We start from the raw sequence: 25,532 nt of genomic DNA on the forward strand, positions 1-25,532 counted from the left end.
CATAACACTTCCCAGCACACCAGTCAAGCCTATAGCTGTTATCATTGGCTTGTCACCAGAACTAACTCACACCTGCTGTACTAAGTGTGAACTTTCACACAAGGCAACCATCAGGTATACAGTCATAAAATCGTAAATGTGTACAAAATTACAGTTGGCAAAGCAAAATACTGTCTTTCCTAACAGGGTTTAACAAGGACTCTCAAAGTGCAATTCTTCTATGTTCATGGTTTGTCAATGAAGGTAACCAACATCAAAACCTTGCCTAATTAGGTAATCTATGAGAATCCATATAACAAAATATCTATCTGTAGGCGTTAATACAGAGTATTAACAATCTACCTCATGCCTATTGACTTTAACATATGCTTTTCACAATCAATATATCAGGCCAACAGCCTTTATCATAACCTTTCAGAATAAACAATCAGGCCTTTTGCCTTTATCATTTGCATGTCACAATAACCAAATGAAGCCCATTGTTCTGAGTGTAAGCTTTCCACAAGACAACCAACTGGCATACAGTCATAAAAGTACAAATATATGCAGATTTACAGTTGGTAAAGCAAAGTACTGTCTCTCCTAAGAAAGCCTAACAAGGATTATTATAGTGCAGATCTTCTATCCCCACTGTATGTCTGAGTGGATCACCAAAACCAACCGATTATGGTAATTTGAGAAATTCTATGTAACAAAATACCTGTGCACAGCCTTTAGCACAGAGTAATACCAATCCATTCATAAAAGCCTATTGTCTTTATTGCATGTTTTTCACAATAAGTAGGTCAGGCCTACTGACTTTGTAATTTCATAATAAACAGATCAAACCTATGAAATTTGGCATGACTTTTCACTGTGAACCGATGAAGCCTTTACCCTTAGACATAGGCTTTACACTTCACCCAACACCAGCCTATTCAAGTGCACATAAACTGGCAACCATCATAGGTACAGTTATAAAGCTACAAATATATAGAACAATACAGCTTTTAAAGCAATATACAACCTCTCTCAACAGGGCCTGATAAGAATCCTCATAGAGAAGTCACAGGGCGTGTCAGAGTGGGTGGCCAACGGCAAAACCCTTGCCTTCTATGGTAATCTGTGAGATTACATTTAACAAAATACCGCTCTACAATTTGTAACACAGTGTATTAACTAATTGTTAAAAGCGTATTGCCTTTAACAGAGTCGTGCTGTATATTGTGTAAACTTTGCTACAACCCAAAATGCACACAAATGAAACCCAATCAATTAGTGTACTCAAGGGAACCAGCATGTGTGTGAAGACAGCCATTCTGTTAGAAACAGTTCAAATTTAGCTATCTAAGACAGTTTAGTAACTTTACAAGGTCATGTTTGGGCCCCTGAAAGTTCAAGCTGCGGTGCCTGGATAAATAAACAAAATGGTCACAGCTGCTTGTGGGGCAATCCCTCGGGGGCATAGCTTGGTCAGTAAAATTGGGAGTGGGGAGAGCTTCATATTTTAATGTTTAAGTATATTATACGACAAGTAGGGTGCATGAGTGGGGCCCAGGAGGCAGTGGAAAGGGAGAGGAATGCAGTTTGGTAGGAGTACTAAGAAAGAAAACACAATGGGCCAGAGGTATTAAAATGTTTTGCACTTGCAAATGGTGCGAATCGGTAAATTCTGCCGTTTGCGAGTGCAAAACAGTGGTCTGCGATGCATGAAATGCATTCGCAGACCACAAATAAGAAATCGCTAAAATTGTGATTTCTTGCGTTGCGACCTGGAAATTGCGAGTCGCAATTTGTGATTCGCAATTTCCAGGTCGTAAGGCTATGCTGGAAAAAATCACAAATTGCGATTTTTCCAAAAATGGCATTTTGCATTTGCAAAATACCATGCTTTGCAATCAGGTGATAACCTGGTGCAAAATTTAAAAATGCAGTTCAACTGCATTTTTAAATTAAACATGTAAAGCACACATGCCCTTTTGTCATGTGTGTACCTTACATGTTGAAAAAAAAGTTTTTGGGGTGCAGGAGAGGGGGCCTTAGGCCCCCAGCACCCTGGCCTTTTGCATTTCCAAAATTGCGATTTCTGATTCAGAAATCGCAATTTTGGAAATGCGAAATATTCGCAGCTATGGGCCAACAGGCCCATAGCAGCGCATGGGGATGGTATCGCAATTTGCGATTCGGTAATAGCATTTGTGATTTTTAAGAAATCACTATTACCGATTCGCAAATGTGATACATGGCCCTTTGCGAGTCGGTAATAGCGATTTCTTAAAAATCGCTATTACCGAATCGCAATGGCCCGTGATGGTACATTTGGCCCAATATTCTGTAAAATAACCAATATTTTTTGGGAGTTTGACACAGAGTGTGCGTGTTTTTCGTCCGTGTGTAAGTAAAAATACCTGCTGAAATCCGGCTGATATTTCACAATACTCGTCTGAAAGCACCTGTACCAAACTATTTATAAGAAAAATTACAGGGGGCCAGGTGTAATACCCTTATACACCCCCTCTGAAACTACGGCCCTGCAGTCACTTTTTTGTGGCTGCAGATAACTTTTATCCAAATTGAAACATGTACCAAAGCCCCTCTCCGGAAAGTGCTTCTTAAAGCTCTTTTTAAGTTTGATCACATTATGTCTGGTGACAGCTGCATTCAGTGGCGTAACAAAGGCCCAACAAAGGGTGGGGAGGGTGAGGGGGCGAGCTCCAGGGGGTCCCCTCATCACCGTACCCTGTGCAGGGGTGGCAGGCCCCTGAATGGGTTCAGAGGGAGGTGGTCCCCTACAGGTACTCTGCAGTGGGGCACCCTTAAGGTCGCGTTAAGTTCAAACATAAAAACTGCTTGCAGGTCAGTTTTTGCTTCACAGAAATAAAATACTTTGGCATGAAAAGGCTTTAACTTGCTGTTATTATTACAGATCTATGAACTGGATGGGACAGTGCATGACAGGGCTTGGGCTCTGGAGGCGTACCGAGATGTGACCAAGCGGTTTGTCGATGACCACCCACACTTCGTGGGAGTGAAAATTATTTACACGCTGGGAAGGTAAATACCCAGGAGTAGCACAGGCAGTTTTTGTTTGTGTGTAAAGTGCTTGCTACAGTAGCCTGTGTGAAGCCTACAATCCCACGTATCCTACAATAAAATGAGTGGCAGGCTGCTTAACAAATGGGGGCAGATTTAAGAAAAGTCGCACTGCACCCAATGCAGCGCCACTTTCCTTGCGCCCCTTAGCGCCCCTTACTGCCACCATGTGCGCTCCGTATTTAAAATACGGTCCACCATGGCGCAGGGTAAGGGGCAATAGTGTCTAAATCTTTGACGCTATTTATGTACTATTCAGGGTTAGCGCCAAAATGTTGGCGCTAACCCTGGACAGTACATAGGGGCCCATTGTAACCAATGGTGTGTCCCCTTTTAACACCTGCTCTAAGCAGGCATTAAAAATGCCGCAAAAATGGGCAAAAAAATCTTCTAGATTTCTTTGCACCATTTTTTCGCCCCCCAGCCCACTGTAATGGGGGAATGCCACACTTGCATACATTATGCATGGCGCAGGCATAATGTTGCGCAAGGGGTTACAAAGTGTTGCAATGCATGCATTAAGCCACTTTGTAAATATAGCGTGGCGATTTTTGAAGCCTGACTCCACATTAGCATACGATAAATGATGCAAATGAGGAGCTAGAGCTTCTTAAATGTGGGCAGTGTTCTTTTAAAACTCTGCAACGTGCTATGTCAATAACCAGGGAAATGTGTGCTTGATAAATAGAAACATCTGTTTTAGGCCTAATGATATCCAGTGGCAGCTTGCATTTGTAGTAGAGCCCCTCTGGCCTAGAAGGAGGAAGGAGAGGGAGTAGAGTAGCATACAGGGCTCCTCTTTTGCCACCACCAAGCCTGGCTGTATAAATGCATCAGAACAGTGTGAGCAAACATACACTGTACATGCAAACGTGTGGCATGTTCAGTTACACTCAAATAAGCAGCAGGCTTGACTGGCTGAAGGTGAGAAAGCCCCTTGCCCTGAGCTCTGGCAGCAGCAAGTCCAGCCACAATGTTTCAACCGCTTCCTCTCATTGTCAGAGACTTCAGAGGGTCAGCCAATAAGAGGAAGGTATAGAGTATAAAGCAGCCCTTGCTGCTGTCCATGGCCTCTTATTGTCCTCCGTAGCCTGTACTGGTAGCACCTGGTGTGTTCAGTGTAGCCTTGGTCTATTCTGTATGTTCTAGGACTCCTCAGGGTTTAGCATATAGAAAGCTGGTGGGTCCAGATCCCCATTCAGTGACAATGGCGACATGTGGCTTGGCACTGTCAGCTCCCTTCAGACATCATTATTTATCAGCCCTATCACAGATGGATGACAGAGCAGCAGGGGAAAGGGCCACTAGGTTGCTGAGCCAGAATGGCTATGGCTGGTCAGTAGGTAGGTAAGAACAGCAGAGGTTGGCTAGGGCTGCGAAACACTGGTATGCATATATGTGTGAGCATGCTCCTGTGTGTTACATGTACCTGTCTGACTGTGTGTGTGTAACTTCGTGCATGGCTGTAGAGGAAGAACTGGCTGGGCAGGATACCGACCTATTCCTAAAATAATTTGGCTATCTCTCTCATAATGGTGATGAGAATCCCTGCCATTTGATGGACATCCCTGGTATATGATTATGATATATGAATATTAAATTGAATTGAGAATACGTTTTATATCTGCAGTAATACATGAGAGTAATTAATGGAAATGGCAAGCTGATGTTTGGAAAGTGTCAGACCCTGTTCCCGGAGGGCACAGGGCAAACAGGGGCTACTGGGTCTCAATAATGGGAGTTGAGGTAATTTGCCTCTGATGTCCCTAGGGTCCCACCCACCGTGGCTCTGCAAACCATGTCAATATAGTGTCTCTTGACGCTGTTCAGGTTGGTGCTTTGCCACATGCCGCGTTTTCATACACACACCCATCCACACCCATCCAGCCTCTCTCGCGGTTCTTGGTAGTCCCCTCTCTTTATGAGGAATGCAGCAGTAGTGTGAGTATTGCTCGGGTGCTGATTCGTCACCCGCCAGAAATGTGCACACAATCGTGGTTCATTGTTTTACTATTCTCAAGTGTAATCAGTCCTGCCTGGGCCTTCAAGCATGCCACACGCTCTGTTTGAACTGCAGCATGCCGGCCAGAAACTCTTCGTCTGTCCTGCATTAGGCACAGGGAAAGCAGTTAGTTGTGTGCTCCCTTTGGGGCTGGTAGGTCCTTCTGGATCCCCTGATTGTACCTAACAGCTCACTCCCGTGTCGGTCACAACTTTGATTGCTGCAGCCTTGATTGTACTGGGTACAACTTTGCTAGTCGCAACCCCAGAATGGGCTGATCAACTTGCCATTAGTGGCCATGAACAGGCTGATCACCACTGGGGTGGTTGTGCCCACATACAAGCTGATCACAACATACAATCACAGCCCCAACTGGGACTATCTTCTTGTGGCTGCAGAACTGTGGTTCATATCAGGAACCAGCACTGGGAGCCTGCAGGCCCGCTGACGCTTGGGTCAAACAGACCACTCTCTAGTAGTCCTCTCTTTTGGGTGATCCCCTGAGACTGGGTTGCACGGCACTCCTTCCTGGACAGACACTCCTCCTGCTGAAGAGTTGGAATACTCCTTCTTCTCTAAGCAGGCAGACAAACTTTTAGGTTCTTAAGGACAGGTGTACAGCTCCTTCAGCAAGTGATCCAGACCTCAGGTGATGCTGCCTCAGCTCTGGTAGACTCCAGTCCTGGTTGCATAGCAGTCTTCTCATAGAGGCCCATAGAGAACTTAGGGCCACATATACAAAGCATTTTTCTAGTCGCAAACAGGCTGATTTGCATAATCGGGCTGCTTGCAACCAGAAAAGTGCTTTTTGGGATGCACAAAGCCCAAATTGCTACTCAGTAATTAGTTACCAAATCACAATTTGGATGTTGGGATGCAGTATTAGGAAGGAGTGTGTTGAGGGTGTCCCTCGATAATACTGAATCTGAAAGCTATGTACAAATGTTTTGAACCCAAAATGTGGTCGCAAAACATTCATAGTTTACTGCCAATAGAAAGTTGGTGGTAACCCGTTCGCAAATAGGAAGAGGTCCGTAAGGGACCTCTTACCCTTTGAGAATGGTTAGGAAAATGTTTTTAAGAGCTGGTGGTGGTCCCACGGACCACTGCCTACTCTTAAAAAAATCAAACTTTAACGTTTCAATTTTTCTTTTAAATGCATCCCGTTTTCCTTTAAGGAAAACAGGCAATGCTTAAAAAAATAAAGATTGCTTTATTTAAAAAGCAATCACAGATATGGTGGTCTGCTGAGCCCAGCAGGCCACCATTCCTATGATGGCTGCGATTACCTACCTTATTAAAATTAATGAGGTAGGTCTATTTGCGACCCACTACAAATCACAAATGAAACTCTAAAGGGTTTTATACATTTAAATTTGCAATTTTCTAATTGCGAATAGCAGTAAATTGCAATTAGGAAATCGCTAATTCAGACATTTGTACATGTGGCCCTTGGAACTGAAATAATGAGTTGGGTAGTGGGTTCCCACTATTATGCACAAATGTCAGACAAGAGATGAATAACAACTGTCAGAAAGAAAAGCTTAAGATTGATTTTCCTTTCAATTATCTTTTCCTGGCTGTTCTCCAGACAGAGCCTCTGTGTAGAGTAAAGGCTTTCACAGTAGACAACCGGCCACCTAGCCTGCCACTTGCCTGTGGCCTCTAGTTCCTGCTTGTTCCAGCCTGATCCACTTGCCGCCTGACACCATAGCTGCCCAGGGTTCCCGCCCAGGTTTTCCTGCTCATTGTTCTTCCCACCAACATAAGCCCTGCCCACCCCAGGACCTACTTAATACAGGCCGCAGTGTGACTGAGCAGCAGGTGCACCGCTGGAGTGCCAAAGGCAAGCCTGTCTGTGCCTGTCCATGCCTGGACCATGCCCAGCGCCAGGAACCCTGGCTCCACAAACATCTGAAGCAACACCACACCACAGCTGCCACTGGAGCCAACAAATGCCTTGACTACTCCTCCTCCATCTTCCGCGACCTCAACAATACACACTGGTAAACACCCTGCTGCTGCGCATCCCACACCATCATAGGAGGACCTTTCTCCTGCACCCATTGCGATTTCACCTGCAACACCTCAGACGCCAACACCACTACCTCCAAACAGCTGATGCATGCCACCATCACCACCCCACACTAAGTGTTGGCCATGCTCCTAAGAGTCCGATCCCTCGGGAAACACTCCACCAAAATCTGGGACCTTTTCACAGCACCTTCTCTTCCTGGCCGAAACATGTGTTCAACCCTGCTTCCAAACCAGACATCGCTGCAGCCATCCTGCCTACCTACAAAAAAGTATATCAGGACGAACCCACAAATCAGGGAGAGGACTCACAAAAACACAACTGACTGCACCATCTCCCCCAACTCAGACACCAACCTCATAGAACACCTCCACTTAAAAATACAAATGGGCTACAATGCCACCCTGAAGGGAACCCTCGTCTACCGTCTCCCAGACCCCCAAGCACAATTCTGCAATCTCATTGCAGACTTCATCGCTCTCCTCTCCATCAGATCAACTAAACTACATCCTCCTCAGGGACCTCAGTTTTCACTTGGAAGACACCACAGACCCTTTTTGGCAGCCTCTGCAACCTTGGGCTCATCCAGCTTGTTCAAGGACCAACCCACACAGCAGGCCACACCCTCAATTCTATATTCTCCTCCAACAACAGGATCACCACCGCCCACACAACCCCACTTGAATGGTCTGACCACCACATCATACATTTTAAGACACCCACCCACCAAGCCACCCCACCAGAAAAACCCAAAGCACCATCAAGACACAGGGGGAAAAATATCTGAAGAAAACTGTACCAAGATCCTACAGGAACTCCCACCCAACTACACCAGGAACCTCAATGTCAAGCCAAGCTCTTCAATAAATGGCTCACCAACAGTACCAACTACACCACTTCCACCAGAACTCCAAACCCAGCTGGTACACAAATGACCTCAGGGAGTCCATGCATCACTGCAAACAAATGGAGAGAAAATGGAGACTCAACAAAAACACCACTGCAAGGTCAACATACAAAGCCACCTTCAACCTCTACCATGAACAACTATGAGACGCAAGGAATAAGGCCCAGCTCTCAGACTCAAAGCCAGCCCCAGAGGATTGCCAAGACCTACAACACATTCAACCCATAGCATACTGATACCAATGCCCAGCAGGACATCCCCCTCATTGCCAAACAGCTGCTAAGCGACTAGAAGCCCCTCTCAAATAAAGATACTGCCATCCTGAATAACTACCATCCACTCAGAGCCCCCTCAGACACATGGCCCTGCGTCATATACAACCTTGAAATAACCATCATCTTCCCCACGCTTACCATTATCATCAACCATCCACACCGTCACCTTCCAGTCGTTCTGAAAAAATGCAGAAGTGAACGCCTTATTGAAGAAACCAACAGCAGCCCCCAACACCCTGAGTAGCTACAGACCCATCTCGCTACTGCCTTTTCCAGCTAAAGTCAAGGAGAAAGCATCAATATCCAACTTGCAGACCATCTAGAACTCCATCAACTCCTAGACAGCTCTCAATCTGGCTTTTGCACCAATCATTGCACAGAAATAGCCCTCTTTGCGGCCACTAATGACATCAGAAGCATCCTCGACCGAGGAGAAATGGCCGCACTCATTCTCCTTGACCTCTCTGCAGTTTTTGATACGGTCTCCCACAACTCACTCATTAGAATGCTTCAGCACTTGGGTTTCTGCAGACCAGCCCTCAAATGGATATCCTCCTTTCCCATGGACAGAATGGAACAAGTTAGACTCCCCCCTACATCTCAGAACCCAAGAAACTCATCTGCGGAGTCCCTTAAGGGTCATCGCTCAGCCCAACACACCTTCAGCATCCCCATGACACCCCTCACGGACATCGTCAGAGCCCACAGCATCAACATAGTATCCTACGCTTTATTCAACTGGGCCCACACCAGTGTCTCAGATAAAAGGTCTGGTCACATTATGGATTCTCAAAAAATTGTATTTCAGGACAGCTATATGTGCTAAACCTATGACAGGCACAGTAGTCCACCGTCAGTAAATAAGGGAACGCTTGGTACGCCCCTCGATATCACAAAATAAGTCAAAGGTATACTTATATTTGATAGAGGCTTTTAATTGCAGACTCCTCACCTTAAAATATTCTCTAGGTGCCAGTCTGGATCCAGAAAATCTTGAGTAATACCTCTGCATGCCAGTATGAGGCATCTGTCGGCTACATGTCAACATCCGAAGTGACGTTGCAGTGCTTTCATAAGCGCCACCCTGGCACACTGACTTCAGTTCCTTTTTTCCGCTCCAAAAGCGCTGATCCATAGAGCTACCTTGGCCACGTTTTTTTTACTTGTTGTCAAAGTCCTCTTTTTTTTAGCTTCCTCCCAGGGTGCTAGGGGATGTCCCTTGCACAAACCTACGGTTTCAAGTACTGTAGGGATTGTCACCACCAGATGTCAGTGTCGGAAACACATCTGGTTTGTCATTGGTCCTGGGGGTTGGGGCACAACCCCTAGGCCTGCACTGAGTCCAAGTTGATGCAAAAGCAATTCGCAAGCGGGTGTTGAAGCCCCTGGTGGCATAGCAGAAGAAGACTCTGTGTCGTTCCCGGTCCTGATTTCATTCCCATGGGCGCTCTTGAAGCCGCTCCATGAGTTGTTCCTGCAGATGGTTTTTTGTGAGATCCAAGACCTCCTCCTCGAAGTTGGGTAAGTCTAAGAAGCACAACAAGAATAAGTTGAAATATTTCTCAGCTCCCCCCGTCTGACCTTGTGCTTCTAGGTCCCACCCCCACATTCAACTTGGAGTTTTCAAGCACCGGGGCGGCACCTGCCAAGTTACTGGAATTTTGCAGTGCCATTCATGCCATCTTTGGGACACCAGTTCCCTATGATGTGCTTTCGGGTTCCATTAAGCCCAGAGGTGTTCTGTCTGGGTTACCGCTGGTGGGTAGGCCCTTGACACCAACCAGGCCCGTAGGATCCACTCCTCGATCAGGGATGCTGCCCCAGGTACCACCACCTACCCAGACTCAGTTCCGTCTGGTGCCTGCCACAGTGCAGTTGGTACCGTTTGAAGATGAGCCCATCATCATTCCCAACGTTGACCTGGCGCTGCCTCGAGACCACTCAACGCTGAGCCCGGTATTGTCCAGGACATACCAACCCCCTGGACTTTCCTACATTAGAGTCACCCTATGACACCCACGGGGTCATTGATGAGGAGGTGTATGGTCCTTTGCAAGAGGGTCCTGCAGCTATGGACGACTGGTATAAGGAGCTGGGAAATATCAGTGGACTTGAACACTTGCCCAGACACTGGCATGCTGTCCCCTCCGGGCCAGGCTTCAGAGCAAGGCGCGTCTTTTGCCATGGTGATGGGCAGGGCTGTTGAGGTCTTTAATTTTCAGCTTCCTACAGTGGTGGTCAAATCAAATGTCTTGATGGAGGTGCTTCAGGCAGGGGCAGGTGCCAGGTGCCTGGTGCCCGGTGCCCCAAAACCATTGCTGTTCTTTAATTAACCCATCACCGACTCCTTCCTGTGGGCCTGGGCTAAACCTTGCACGTGGACTCCTGTGAACTGCATGATTGCCTGACAGCATTTTTCGCCCCAGGTGACCCAACCTTCCTTTCCCAGCACTCCTTTCAAGACAGCCTCCATGGCCAAAATCATTCCAATCATGTTCCCTACCACACCACCGGATAGGGAATCCGAGAGGCTGGATACCTTGAGGAAGTGCATCTTTTCTTCCACCCACCTTGTATTGTGGTCAGTGAACACAGCATGCATGGATGACTGCTATTCCCATGCGTTGTGGGATTAAGTCATGCAACTGCTTACCATACTGCCTGAGGAGGGCAGTGCTATCCTCAACCAGGCTTTACTAGATGGGCAGGATGTGGCTAAGCTTGCCATTTGGTTGGACTGGACACCACAGACTCCTTTGGTAGAGCCATGACCTCTACAGTGGTGGTTCGCCACCATGCTTGCTTACAGTCTACTGGGTTCTCAGCGGATGTTCAGTCACCCTTGATTGACATGCCCTTTGATAGGTCCTGCCTGTTCGATGCGGTGCTCAAGCGATCTCATGAGAGCAGGGTCACAGCTTATCTGTGGGTCTCACCCTTTGAATCCGGCCGCAACAACAGTTCTCTTGCCCATACTACAGCCGCAGCCACAGAAAAGACAATTTTGGGAGTCCACAGTACCAGCCCTACCGGTACAACAGCTGGGGAAGGGGTTGTGAACCCAAAGTAGGGACGTAGGAACCATAACCATTGAGCTGCCTAGTTCCCCGCTCCCCTGGCTAATGCAGCCTTTAAGCCTCTTTGATTTGCTTTCCACCAGGCATACGCACTCCGTGAGGGGCAGGATCAGACATCACCTGCCCCAGTGGTCCACCATTAAATCACCCTAGTGGGTGCTCCTGCAGAAGGGTTACGACCTTCCAGTCTTAGACACCCTCCAACTTTTGCCACCGTACCAAGAACGGCTGAGAGGAGGACCATTTGCTTTGCTCTGCCAGAAAGTGCAGGCCCTCTTGGCCAAGAAGGCCATTGAGAGGGTTCCCATGCCGATGTGCAAAGGTTCTGCTCAAGATTTTCCAGATCCAGTCTGACATCTGGGGAATATTCTAAGGAGAGGAATTTGTGACTAGATGGAGTCTCTGCTAGACAAGGTGTTACCAAAGGTAAGTAACTTGTCCGTCAGGGAAAGGCCTAGGCCTATGCCTCTAGCACACACCAGAATAGTTTAAAATTGAACTCAGGCTACTATAATGACACTGTCGGGCACAGAGCAGAGGAATACACCTGTACAGCATTCAAGGAGCATTCCCGTTCCAACAGGGCTCAACCATGTATTTACTGAAAATTCAAAACATCTCTCTGGACAGAAATACTGTTTCGTTTATGAAAATTGGTTTAAAGTTCCCCAGTAGAGAGGTAAGCAGCTTAGCCTTGAAACTGAAGGGATTATTCAACTCTTCACATTACTTTTCCGCTAGAAGCAGTTACTGCTCTTGGTCAAGATGCTGGGAATGTGTTTATTACAGAACAGCAACATCAGCTGATCAATTACGTCTTTGCTCATCTTTTTCCTTTTCAAGTGGCAGTGATGAGACTGAGGCTGAAGAAGCCATCAGAGCGGCCATGCACCTGCTGCTCGAGTTTCCGGAGACCCTTGCAGGCTTTGACGTGGTAAATATGAAGAATATTTCGATATATCTAAAAACTGCTTTCTACTGGACTTGCTTTCCCTGCCATCATCTGTAGTGAAACTTTATAAAAATATATAATCGCCCCTTACTTAGCATAAACCGCACTGCATTATGCTTTGCCTTGGATAACCTTCTCTCATATTCCACTAGAAACCATAGTATAATGTCACAGCCATCTATGACTTTCCCTTCATTTTCTGCTCCACCAACTATGCTGGCTCTGCCTTTCTCAACATTTGCCAAACCTGCCTCACCTCCTGTCCTACTCTATTACGATCCTAAACACATTTGTCAGCAGTAACCTCGAATACAGCAACATTCTTCCCAGTTTCCTGCATCACTTCAATATTACATCGACTCTCTGACTCGGAGCACCACACAGGGTCCACATCCTCTCAAAGAAAGCACATTGTTGGATGCAGCTGGCCATAGGTTAATTTAAGGGACTGCCGTACATTGACATATTGATAATTCACAGGCGATCATGCAGAATCACTCAATAATCCAGCAGGGGAAGACCATCTCAAATGCAGGGACGCAGTGTTCTTCGCATGCTGCTGAGACAGCTTGTATGTGGACCAGATTCACTCTGCTTCTTGGAAGGCATGTCTCCCCCAGAGCCTCAGGAGTCAGACCAGACGTACGGATGCACCAGTTGATCATGCAATTAGCAACACCCAGTGCTTTAAATGGAAAAAAATAAGTGCAGGTACTCACCAGACTGTTTTAAATAGTGTTTTCCTATAATATATTTTTAATGTAGGTGGTGTTTGCATTTTACAGGCAAATGTTGTGTTTATGTTTAATGCAACCTCCATAAAAAAGTTTATTGTATTTCAAAACAGTACCTCACACATCTGGAAAGGGAGGGTGTCACAGAGATTATTTATAGTAATAGTGAGCTGATGCTGTGTTACAAACTTAAAATCAGGTCACTTTCCCAGAATATTAGATGTAAACACATTTAGAATTTCGCCGAGTGTGTCTGTGCACTGACAGTGTCCTGGCCAAAGAGGGCACAAAAGAGCTGAAACTGGATCATAAATTCAAAGCTGTTCCAAACAGGGGCACCCTAAATACGTTTGGCCAAGGGCCACAAAACCTCAAGATGTCCCTGACTTACACATCCATTTCATACTCTGAATCACCTTCAGTTTCACACAAACACAAGTTCCACATGTCATTCTCACAGGCATAACTGTGCTTGCAAACTTGCACATTTTGGCTTTTAATTTCCATCTCTCACATGCTTTCTGCTTTCTCCCATTGTGAAGCATTTTTGATTTTTTCTTCCTCTGCCTTTCCCATATGTCTCTTTTCCTCGCAGTAAATTCTTGAGGCATCTTCCATGTAACAATTGGTTTGGATCTGGTTTTCCATCTAAAGCAAGAGGTTGCCACTTGCAGAACGCTAAAAAAAAATCATTTATTTTGCCTCTAATGTAGTTTTTCTTTAAGGTTAATCGGGAAAGATGGTGGAGAGGGCAGGGATTTTCTTTCACGCAAACGCCTTCACTTTAAAAACGCTGATGGGTGAAAATGTGCAGGCATTTTAAACAATGGGCTTACTAATCAAGCTGTACTGCCCTGAACAATGCTTGCCACACCCCTGCCCCTTAGGTTTCACAATCACCTTTTAAGCTGAAGATAGCTCCCTGCAGCCACACCCTTCCCCTCCCCTTGTAACTTCCAATGCAGCTCAGATAGCTCACCGAGGCCTACAAACAAGAGCCGCTGCTCCGGCGCTCTTACAGTAACTCATCCCCGGCTTCCACTCTCTGAGAGCCATTTGAAACTGAAACTGCTGCCGAGGCAGGAATTTATGAGCAGCACCACATGCGTAAATTCCAGGACCCCTGTGAGTACCGGTACTCTCCTTCTCAGAGGAAACGTTCCGGTACTCAAGGGGAGAAAATAAAAAAGTGCTGGTACTCCGTACCGGTGAGTACCGGCCCATTTAAAGCACTGGCAACACCAACAGAATCACAAAGGGGTTATAAAGCGCATGAAAGCTGATTTTTTGCAGCATAACAAAGTGTACCAAATACACAGCAAATTGGCATGACAGGGCTTTGGTTAGAGCTCGGACTGCTGTAAAATCACGTTCCTCCAGCGCCATCAATCCAGCGGTTTACCTGCTTTATATAGAATAAGGGAAACCGCTGGATTACCGCAGCGGAGCCCCACTGGTGGTAACCACATACCCAGCAACCAACTCACCCAGGACCCCTAGGTCACAGTGACAGTCATCCTGCCCTATGAAAAGTGGAGCTGCCGTCGCGTAGTTCCCCTGCCCGATGTTCAATGACCACTGAGCTCCCTGCGCATTGGGGACCGTTTGCTACCCTATGCCCTAAAACCTTCAGCTTTGCAGCTTTGTTTACTTATGTTTTCAGCTTAGCACACAAGTATCTAAATTGATTTTTTAAACCGTTTTAAAGAGACGTACTATCCGTACTGTGTATACGGCATTGGTACAGTTTACGGTAACACCGTAGATTTTAGGAATATACATACTCATACTATGCACATACCACGAGGTCAGACGGCGGTAAAATGAATTTACTTGTTTGCTCAATTTAGGCCTTATAATCAACAATTTTTCAAACCACTGGTCCCTCCCACTTCAATTCGCCTATTCGGTTTTTGTTAGTCACGTACCGTTACCCATTATCTGCTCACCCCACCATGAATAAGCTCATGCGCATGCTATTCTCCTGAACTACACTGCCATTTTAACGAACAATGGCCGCTCAGTATGTCACTGCACTTTTACCCTATGGACATCCTATCATAATTAGCACTTCACACTAGCAGAATCCTGCACTGCTTTCTCACTTATTTATATTGTTTTTTTCTTTTAATTATCCTGTGTAACTGTTTTACCCATTGAAAAGCTTTTTTATTCCAGAGGTTTTACGTACTTGCTTGTGGAATGGTTTTAGTTAACTAAGCACCTTAACAAATTTAAACTGAAACTGATCCTCTTGTGAGCGCATCAAATAGGTTCACGTCCCTACTCTAGTGTCCCCTTCCACAAAGGCAACAGAACTTCTATCCTCCAGAGTCCCCTCTGCTCCTTTTTCCACATGGTAGCCCTCTTAGCTATAGCCCAGCTCTCTACCACTTTCTTCCACCTACTATGTGGTGGGCCTTCCACCAATCACCAACGTAATGTTATGTCCCTGCAAGCCACAGCAAGAGCCAGGTCCAGGAATCTGTTACCTACTTTCTTTTTCCCGGTTTGTGCAGGCATAGTCTTAGCAGGCATTCTTCCATTGTGAGTATGTTTTGTCTATTGAGTGTGCACTCTATGGCCCTTATTATGACATTGGCGGCCACCTGACCGCCCCACCAGCGATGGCAGTAGTACTGTCGCCAGGCTGGCAGTGCAGACAGCCAAATTATGACCATGGTAGTAATCCCTCCCACAGACAGCCAAAGTACCACTTGAACCGCCAGTGCGGTCCGGTCATGGACCACAGCGGTTGCCATCTACAGGCTGGTGGAACACCATTCCCAGCCCACCATAGTATGACATACCAGACCGCCAGGATTTCCGGGGCGGGACCACCGCCACGAAAAGCCTGGTGGAAACGAATCATATAAAGGAGACACTCACTTCCAGGGACACAGAGGAGTCTGCGGCCACCATGGAACCCGAACTTGAAGCCCTGACGATGCTGTACCGCGCAATGGCAGTCCAGGAGCAGCAACGCCGCCGATGACGGTGAGTACAGCCGCATAGCACACAAGGGAGGGAGGGAAGAATGACACACCTACATGCACAACACACACCATACACACATACCACACACCGAGAACAATCTGCAGAGAAATCCAACAACAACATGTTAGAAGTAAAGAAAGCCAGGGCACATACTTTTGGTCCAACCACTGTATTTCAGTGGGAATAGCAACCACATTAAAATAACTATATACACAAAGGGACAACAAACAGCTGTCAGAGCACTCACAAGAGTAAAATTTTAAGAGTATGGTGATGTAATAAATCCTCTGTGTGAAAGGCAATCACGCCAGGCTCTGGTTCAGGATAAATTTATTTCTTGAAGCAGTTCAATCATAATAGGGAAATGTCCTTGAAATCATGTACAATTAGCCTCCACAGTTCATCACACGAGATTGCCTAGACCACGATAAGAGTACCGTTGAACACAGGCCGTACCTGACTTTAAGCCCTGATGAAGTCCGTGAGAGGGATCTCTCATTGGACGAAACACGTGTTGGCTGTGGAGGCTAATTGTACATGATTTCAAGGACATTTCCCTATTATGATTGAACTGCTTCAAGAAATAAATTTATCCTGAACCAGAGCCTGGCGTGATTGCCTTTCACACAGAGGATTTATTACATCACCATACTCTTAAAATTTTACTCTTGTGAGTGCTCTGACAGCTGTTTGTTGTTACTGTCAGTTTCCTTTGAAACATTGGAGGAGTCAGGAAGATCCTCCTGTCATGAGCACCATGACATAAATAATCTGTGAACTCGACTGCATGGACTTACTGTGAGCGCCCGTTACCTATGACCTTCTTCCTAGCGGCTATTTTCTAATTTTATATACACAAAGGGCCATGGCCAGTCCAATGTTCTCTTCAACCCACAGGGCAAAGTACAAGGCCCAACTTGACTCCCGAAAGCCCAAGTCACTCTACTGGGCAGGGACATCATAATGATGGAAGGCAGGCACCTCAGGGGGTGGAGGCAGTTGGAGATGATGGGGGGTGTTCTTGGAAGGGGGTCCTTTGCCTTGGGTATGGGAAGGGGCGGCTCCTTGCTCTTCTGTTTAGGGGGCGGAGGAGTGGGCTTGGAGCGGGAGGTCAGAGTGGCAGTCTTGTGCCCCTTAGTGGTAGGTTTTGCTGCAGGGGGAGGGACATGAGAGGACTGGGAGCTAGAGGTACTGGGCTTGGGGAGCAGGATCTTCCTTTTCTGGGTAGGACAGGGGGAGGAGGAGAGAAGAGGTCAAGGCGGGCAGGGAAAAGTTTCTTTGGTCCAAAGGGGCGGGTTGTGGGAACAAGTTTAGGAGTGGCAGTAGAGGGAGTGGTTGTAGGAGGAGTAGGTGTGCTGGACTGGGTTGCAGGTGCATGTACAGTGTGAGTGTGTGGGGTGGTTGGAGGTTGAGTGTCTGAGTGGGAGCGTTTATGTGGTTTGGGAGGGCAGACAGGGTGGGAGAGGATAAACAGGTTGTGTGCATGTATGTTGTGGTGGTGTCTGCAAGTGAGAGGATGTGCTGCATGTGGTTGTGATGGTGGTGGTGGTGTCTGCTCATGTGATGAATGGGGTGCTAGTCTGCGTGTCTGCTGAGGAAGTGACTGTGGTCAAGGCTGTTCAGGTGGCAGGATGTGGAAGTGAAGATGCAGTGCTTGCAGGTGTGAGTGCTGATGTGACTGTGAGGAAAGAGGAGGAGGAGGAGAAGGAGACAGTGGATGTAGTGTCTGTTGTTGTTTGTGCTTCAGTGTGTTGGCTGTGTGTATGCTTGTGGTGTGATCTGTGGTGCCTGTGCTTGTCTGTTTGTGTTCTGTCTGTTGTCTTGGGTGCATGCTGGTCTGATTGTGTGCTTGGGATGGGTGGGGCAAGAGGGGTTTGGGACTGCGAACAGGTAGTTGGAGGGGGTGGGCGGAAGAACCAGGGACATTGGCTGCTGTCACAGAGGAGGTCAGAGCCTGAAATGATCTCTGTAGGGCAGCCAAGCCACTGTGAATACCCTCCAGGTAGGCATTGTATTGCTGCATCTGGGATGCCATGCCTGGATGGCATTCACTATGGTTGACTGCCCTACAGAGCTGGATCTCAGGAGGTTAATAGCCTACTCAGTGAGGGCAGCAGGGCTGACTGGGGAAGGGCCTGAGGTGCCTGGGCCGAAGGAGACACCTACCCTCATGGGTAAGCGGGCATGGGCAACTGGATGGAGGACTACTGGGAGGGCGGTGCTGGTATGGGGTGGTGGAAGATGATGTACCTGGGGTGGTCCCAGAGGGGTCTGCCACCACCAGGGAGCTTCCATTGGAGGAAGAATCAGAGTCAGTAGTATCAACTCCTGTCTCCCCCGTGGTGCTTCCCTCGCCCTCCAACCCACTGGTCCCCTCGGTGTCGGTAGACTGTGCCTCCTGGGTCCCGTGGGCTGCAGCTCCCCCACTCGCCGGTGCCCCTGCTCCTTCACCAGATGATGCTGATGCACACAAGGACAGGATGAGAAAAGGAGAGAGGTTGGGGGAGAAAGAAAGGGAGCACAGGGTCAATTACAGCAACAACAGTACATATGGCATACACATCACAGTGACTCACTGGGACTAACACTGTGCACTATGGACCACAATACCTAACCATTGGCTGGGAACAACAGCAGAAATGAACTCAAACACTACCATCTGCACACCTACTGGGACTCACTAAGCCATGTCTGCCATGGTATGCCAGCTACTTGTCAAAACCAAATGTACATACCACTCTTCTTTGCCAAGCAGGACTCTACAAGATTAGCAAAACGGGCATATTGGGCCATCCACTGACTAGAACCTTGCACCCATGCACCATGGCAGGCATCAAGAAAGAATTCCACACAGTGTGTACCCACCCCCTTGTGGCTGCTGTGCTGCCCTCAAGCGCCCATCCAACTCCGGACTGGCCACCTCCAGTATGCGGGACATTAAGGGGGTCTGGGTCCGACGGGCACCCCTCCCTCTCCAGCTGGGCCTCCGTGGTCTTCTGGGCCCAGCGCCGTAGGTCCTCCCACCTCTTTCTGCAGTGGGTGCTCTGCCGGATATGCACCCCCAGGGTCCGCACATCCTTGGCGATGGCACGCCACAACCCATTCTTCTGATGGGCGCTGACCTCTATAGGGAACACAGACGAAAGGACACCATGAACTAAACACTCCATTCTGTTACAGCAATGGCTTACATACTGCATAGATCCCGCATTAACCTCACACATGACTCGTACCTCTGCGTACACATTACATGCAGCAAGAATACACTTCCCAAATGACACACTTCCAGCACACACATACATCTCCATACAGCCATGTCGCATCCAAAGTACCCAAAAGGGGCCACCTGTTGATCTGGAGGCCCATACAACTGTCCATACAAGGGTAAGACCCAATCCAAAAGCTTCTCCAATTCCTCAGATGTGAAGGCTGGGGCCCTACCCCCTGTAGCACGGGCCATCGTGGGTTCCAGACACATGACACAGCAGCACACGCAGTGGAGGTGTTGCTTTGTTGAGAGTCAGGAATCAAGTGAAGTGGGATAGAGAAAATGGCGGTCACGTCCGCGGTGGTGTACACCGTCACCGCTGGCGGTGATCCTCATTGGTTCCTGTGCTCCATAAACCTGTTAACCAATGAGGATTTGCACGGCGGTGCAGACCGCCTTCCGCCATGATGCCAATCGCCGGCGGGGTGAGGTCACTTCTACCTCTCCCTGCATACAGGACAGGCGGTTGCCAATTCCTAATGCTGGTACTCATGGTGGTCATTCTAATGTGCGTCAAAGGTACCGATGGTAGACACCAAGGCAATTCCAGTCCTCTAAATACTTTGGTTTGCTTGTGGACTCTGGAACTCAAATTAGTTCTCATACCAGTGCACTGCTTGCAGATGAGTAGTTGACAGGACATTTAAAATGGCATGCTACTACCCACGACACACAACTCCAACTAAATCTGTGAGATACAATGGCTAATGAAAAGTATTGGTATTTTTGAGGAAGTCCGTTTGCATGTAGAGGACACCAGTGTAATTTACAATCATTGTTGGAGTATATCAATCAATCAATCAATCAATTATTTGTTAAGCGCGCTACTCACCCAGTAGGGTCTCAAGGCGCTCAGATGTGATTGCTCTGTGTACTGTGATATTGTGTGTCCATCCTTCCTGTAGTCACAAAACTTCTCATGTTTGGTTCACTTAGATACCAACCACTGAGGAGAAGGAGAAGGAGAAAAGCACCTGTGTACAGACCCCTAGTGGACTTGGCTACACTTGAGGAACGGCACATCATAATGACCTATTGTCTAGACGGGGCCACAATTACTGAACTGTGTCAACAATTGGAGCCAGATCTGATTCATGGTATCAGTAGCACTACAGCAATACCCCTTGCAGTACAGGTACTGTCAGTGCTCCACTTCCGGGCAAGTGGTTCTTTCCAGGTGACTGTGGGTTTGGCTGCAGGAATGTCACAGCCAATGTTTTTGAATGTGCTTTAAAGAGTTTTGACTGCCTTGCTGAAACACAGGAGCAGCTATATCTTATTCCCCCAGAGAGAAAATGTGCCCACTGTGAAGGCTGCATTCTACACCATGGGACACATACCACATGTGATTGGGGCCATTGACTGGACACATATTGCCTTAGTCCCTCCCAGGACAAAAGAGCAGGTCTATAGAAATAGGAAGAGTTACCACTCAATAAATGTCCAGATGGTTTGCCTTGCAGATCAATACATCTCTCACGTTACTGCCAAGTTTCCTGGATCTGTGGATATGTGTTGAGGAATAGCAGCTTCCCACAGGTGATGGCACGACTACAGAGGGAGAGAGTGTGGCTCATAGGTGATCTTGAGTTTTCACCCAATGTATGTCACTGTATGCCACCTGAAGTTGTACACTGTGCCATTGTACATGCGTAACATGTGTTTCCCACTACTTCCAGGTGACTCCAGCTACCCAAACCTATCCTGGCTGTTGACACCAGTGAGGAATCCGAGGACAGGGGCAGAAAATCGGTACAATGAAGCACATGTGTGTGCCAGGAGGATAATTGAACTTACTTTTGGGCTACTGAAAGCCAGGTTCGGGTGCCTCCATGTAATTGGTGGATCGTTACTCTATGTCCCTGGGAAGGTCTGCCAGATAGTTGTGGCTTGCTGCATGCCGCACAGTTTTGTCCTCAGACACCATGTGCCATTCCTGCAGGAGGAGGGGGGAGACAATGCACCTGTGTCAGCAGAGGACACTGAAGACAGTGATAAGGAGGAGGAGGGGGAGGATGTGGACAACAGGACACATCTGATACAGCAGTACTTCCAATGACACTCAGGTAAGACTGAACTTCTGTACATACCTCCATTACAGTTAAGTGCTGTGTGGGTGCTGTGTTGTGCCAAGCACAAATGTGTGCATTATGTGACCTGACACTGTTCCATCTGTGGTCAGTCATGACAGTGTTAGGGTGATGGTGAACAAGCTTGTTCTGCCGAAGCAATGTGTCAGTAGTTTAGCTTCTCAGATACATGCCCACTGCAAACTGTGTCCTCATCCCACACAGTACTTAGCATGTGTTACTAGGAATGTCATGTGACTTACAATGTGCTTACACAACCGCTCTGTGACTTCAATTTCCCCGATAGTGTGGCCAGACTAGGTGGTCTAGAGGAGAGATTGGCATGCTGACAACATGGCATAACTAATACTGTGGCATCTTGTGTGAGGGCCTGAAATAGGTTGTTTCTCCTCACTTATGGTGTTTGGAGTCGATTGCTGTGCAAATTACTGAGTAGAAGTGACTAGTTGAACGTAGGCTGTTATGTTACAGGGGCTCATGGTGCTTTACTATCTTTACTTCTCAATTGACTGTCATTAATGGTTTCCCTTTTTGCAGATGCTGGTGTGGTCACAACTGTGAACTAATGTGATAACTACAGACTGCTTTCACACATTTGGTGAATGGATTACACTTTACAGGACCTTTGCACGGGATTATGCAGGTCAAGACATTGCATACTGTTGTAAGTAAAGCACAAAAAGTTCAGTTGTGTTCAAGGGTGTTTATTGAAGTGACAAAAAGGAAGGGATAGTGCAATTGAATGGGGTGATGGTGGACAAAATCTTCAGTGTAGTGGCCCAGTTGGTTTGGAGCACAGGTCCAGTATCCGTGGGGCCATAGGAAAAGGAGCAATAGCAGTCCTAAGTGAACAAGGTGTCTCAGTGGCACACAAGGGAGAAATTCAGGAGGGGTGTGGTTTGGGTTTTGGCTACAGTCTCTGGTGTCTGTCTGAATCGCAGGGAACGTTTGCGGGGTGGTTCTTCTGCTGTAGAGGGAGGGGTGCTGGTGGCCTGTGAGCCTTGTGGCAGGATCTTCATCGTCTTGCCTGTGTGGTGTCGACTTGGGTCCCTGGTCATGTGGGCACACTGTTGCTAGACGTGTCCTGAGGACAGAGGTTTGGGGACGATGGGTGGCTGATGTGGTATTGGAGTCTGATGGGGGGGGACACAGTGGTGGACTGGGTGTTGGCTGTGGTACCCGACTGACCAGTGGTCCCAGATGGGCCAGGGAGATCATCCAGATCGAGACTTCCAGAGATGGTGTCATCAGTGAGGGCTTCTTCTGGTGGAGGACTGGGTTGCTGTGGCATATGGTCACCGCTGGCATTGGCTGGGGTACCTGGACAATTTGTTACAGACATTGTCAGTTACATATTCAACATTTCTGGCATTCCCTATGGGATGGGTGTTGTCCTCGTTTGGTTAGTGTATGGTGATGGATTGTGGGATTGGTAGTGCTACATGCTGCCCATGCGTTACTGTTGTGTGTGCATGCAGAGCTGGGAGGGGTGTCCTTGCAGTGGGTAGGGCATTCAGGGGTACACTCTTGAGGGTGGGAATGGGGGTGGTTCTCTGTATGGGATGTAGGGGGTGAAGGGAGTCAGGGTTAGGGAGTGACATGCCATGCAGCTATCGGTGGTGGTGGGGTAGTAATCTTGTCTTACCAGTGTCCAGCACTCCAGCAATTCCAGTGAGGCCCTCTGGATGCAGGATAGCCAAGACTTTCTCCTCCCATGCTGTCAACTGTGGGGGAGGAGATGGGGTCCACCGCCAGTCTTCACAATGGCAACGTGGTGCCTGGAGGCCACTGCACGCACCTTTCCGCGTAGGTCGTTCCACCTCCTGCGAATGTCATCCCTTGTGCGTGGATAGGTTCCCATGGAGTTCACCTTGTCCACGAACTTTCCGCCATAGCTCCATCTTCCTGGCAATGGATATCTGCTGGACCTGTGCACGGAATAGCTGTGGCTCTACCCTGCCAATTTCTTCCACCATCACTCGCAACTCCTCACCAGTGAAACGGCGTTTCTTTTGTGGGAACATGCCTATTGTGTAGTGGGTATACTGTGTGTGCTGTGCAGAGGGTGTTAGGTGTTGAGGTATGGGGTGTGGTGTGTGATGCGAGACGGGTGTATAGGTGGCTGTGATTTGTGTGTGCAGTTCTAAAGATGTTTGGGCTGGCAAGATGTAGCTAGATTTTTGAGTTTGCAAAGACTTGTGGGTTGTGTGGGGGTGTGTTTTATAGTGCTGTTGGTGGGTGTGTACAGTGTGTGTTTGTGTATCAGGTGGGGGTTTTCAATCTGGCCAGTGTTGGCTTCTGTTGGTGTGGAGTGGCCAATTCTACCGCAGCGCTGCTGAGTGTCTGCTGTGGTGATTCGTGGTTCATAATTTGGAGGGCGGTATGTTGCAGGCATAGCGGGAGGGTGGTGGGTCCGACAGTTCTTCATCTCCGTTGGGTATGGCAGAATTGTTGTTGTGGCTGGTTTCTGTCGGTCATGTGTTTGCGTGTCATAATCTGACAGGCGGATTGCCGCCTCCGTGGCATTCTGTTGGTGGACGTCACCACGGCGATCTTCGGAAAAGACCGCCAATGTCATAATGAGCGCCTATGTCCTTCATCACCCTCACCCAGAAACCTCTATAGTCGAGCCGCTTCATACCATATCCACAAACTTGGCATCCAATTCAGAGCAGCGAGGCATCAAATATTATCCATCTGCTTCATAAGGCTCACCCTATGAGGGGTAAGGTATGTCTTATGTAGATAACTGAATTGTGTATATTTGTATCTGCTATTCCAGTAAACCTTGTGCATGTGCCCCAAAGACTGCTCCTGCTCCTTTCCCTGAAATTCCCTGTTCAGCACTTCAGTTCCTCCCTCCGGCCTCGTAGCTTAGTATGGTCAGAAACTGCCATAAGAAAGGTTTTTTTGTAAAGCCACATAACTAGTCTAATGACACCTCCAAAGGTAAGCAGGGTCTGTAATACATAATGAGTGCACATCTCCGTAAGGTGCTGGCCTCATAGCTGAAGCAATGGGAGCCTACAAAGCTTCCACAGAGAGGACCGTTCCCCCATCATAACAGTCTCGCATAGTTTTGATCACCACTCCTGTCCACTCCCTCAATCTCGTTTCTGTAAAGATGTCCCCTCTAGGAGTTGAGGAAAGGCCGGCATGTAGAGCAGTGGTTCCCAACCTATGGTTCAGGGACCCTGGGGGCCCGCAAAGCTTCTTCAGGGGGTCCATGACTGCTTAGAAATTGAACTAATATCAACAGATTAATAAAGTGTATATAAATATAGTGGCTCATTGTACAATTGAAAATGTAAAAACGTACTGTAAATGCCCAGGAATTTAAAATTGGAGGCAAAAAATTTAATTAGTATCCTCAGATTAATTCATGGGAACAGTGCAGGTGCATCAAACAGAATATAGTATGGACGATGTGTAGCTTCAATTGGATTTAGAAAAGCTCCAAGCTTCCTATTAAATTTTTTATTTTTTATTTTATTTGTTTGCAAATTAAATAAAATGTGTAATCATTTGTGTCTGCGTTTGATGGGCAGCTTGTTTCTGTATTTTTTGTGTATGGTTTTGCAGGACTAATCATCGACAATGTTAAGGCCTGGGTCCCCGGCTTAAAGTAATGACTAAGTGGGGGCGGGCGATTCCAATAATGATTCAGTGGCGGTCCCCGGGTTCCAGTAATGATAAAGTGGGGGTCCACAGAAGTCAAAAGGTTAGGAACCACTGGCGTAGAGTGTGTGCTGCTGGGTCTTTTCCAACAGTGAAGCGCAATGGTAAGCAGGGTGGGCTAACTCATGAGCTTCAATTTAACCCCCAACCGCATTGCAGTTAGAGCTCCCTGTCATTTGGGGGGCCCTACATCCCACAGATCCTCCTTTTTGAGCCCCACCAGCCAGTAAGCCAGCCACTGGAGTTGAGCCAACCGAAAATATAATTCAAAGTATGGGGCACCTAAGCCTCCCAAGGCGGCTGGGTGCTGCAGTACTTAAAGGGAGACCCTAAATGGATTTTTATTTACTATAGTAAAGAGGAAGTACTCTGGTAAAATGCTTTGTTTCACTTACTCTTATTCCATACCTACATTATTTATAAATGCTCTGAAATGTTTATGCAT

The 25,532-nt window shown here is 47.5% G+C and overlaps 1 protein-coding gene across 1 annotated transcript in view; it reads left to right on the plus strand.

Moving 5' to 3' along the window:
* LOC138288494 (adenosine deaminase 2-like) overlaps window positions 1-25,532 on the plus strand; it is a 341,185-nt gene that overhangs the window by 79,552 nt on the left and 236,101 nt on the right. The window contains exons 4-5 of the mRNA XM_069230046.1: window positions 2,906-3,033; window positions 12,212-12,302. Of these exons, the coding sequence (XP_069086147.1) occupies window positions 2,906-3,033; window positions 12,212-12,302 (219 nt within the window). The remainder of the gene's footprint in view (window positions 1-2,905; window positions 3,034-12,211; window positions 12,303-25,532) is intronic.

The sequence above is a fragment of the Pleurodeles waltl genome, chromosome 4_1 (genome assembly GCF_031143425.1).
Source record: "Pleurodeles waltl isolate 20211129_DDA chromosome 4_1, aPleWal1.hap1.20221129, whole genome shotgun sequence".
Classification (NCBI taxonomy): Eukaryota; Metazoa; Chordata; class Amphibia; order Caudata; family Salamandridae; genus Pleurodeles; species Pleurodeles waltl.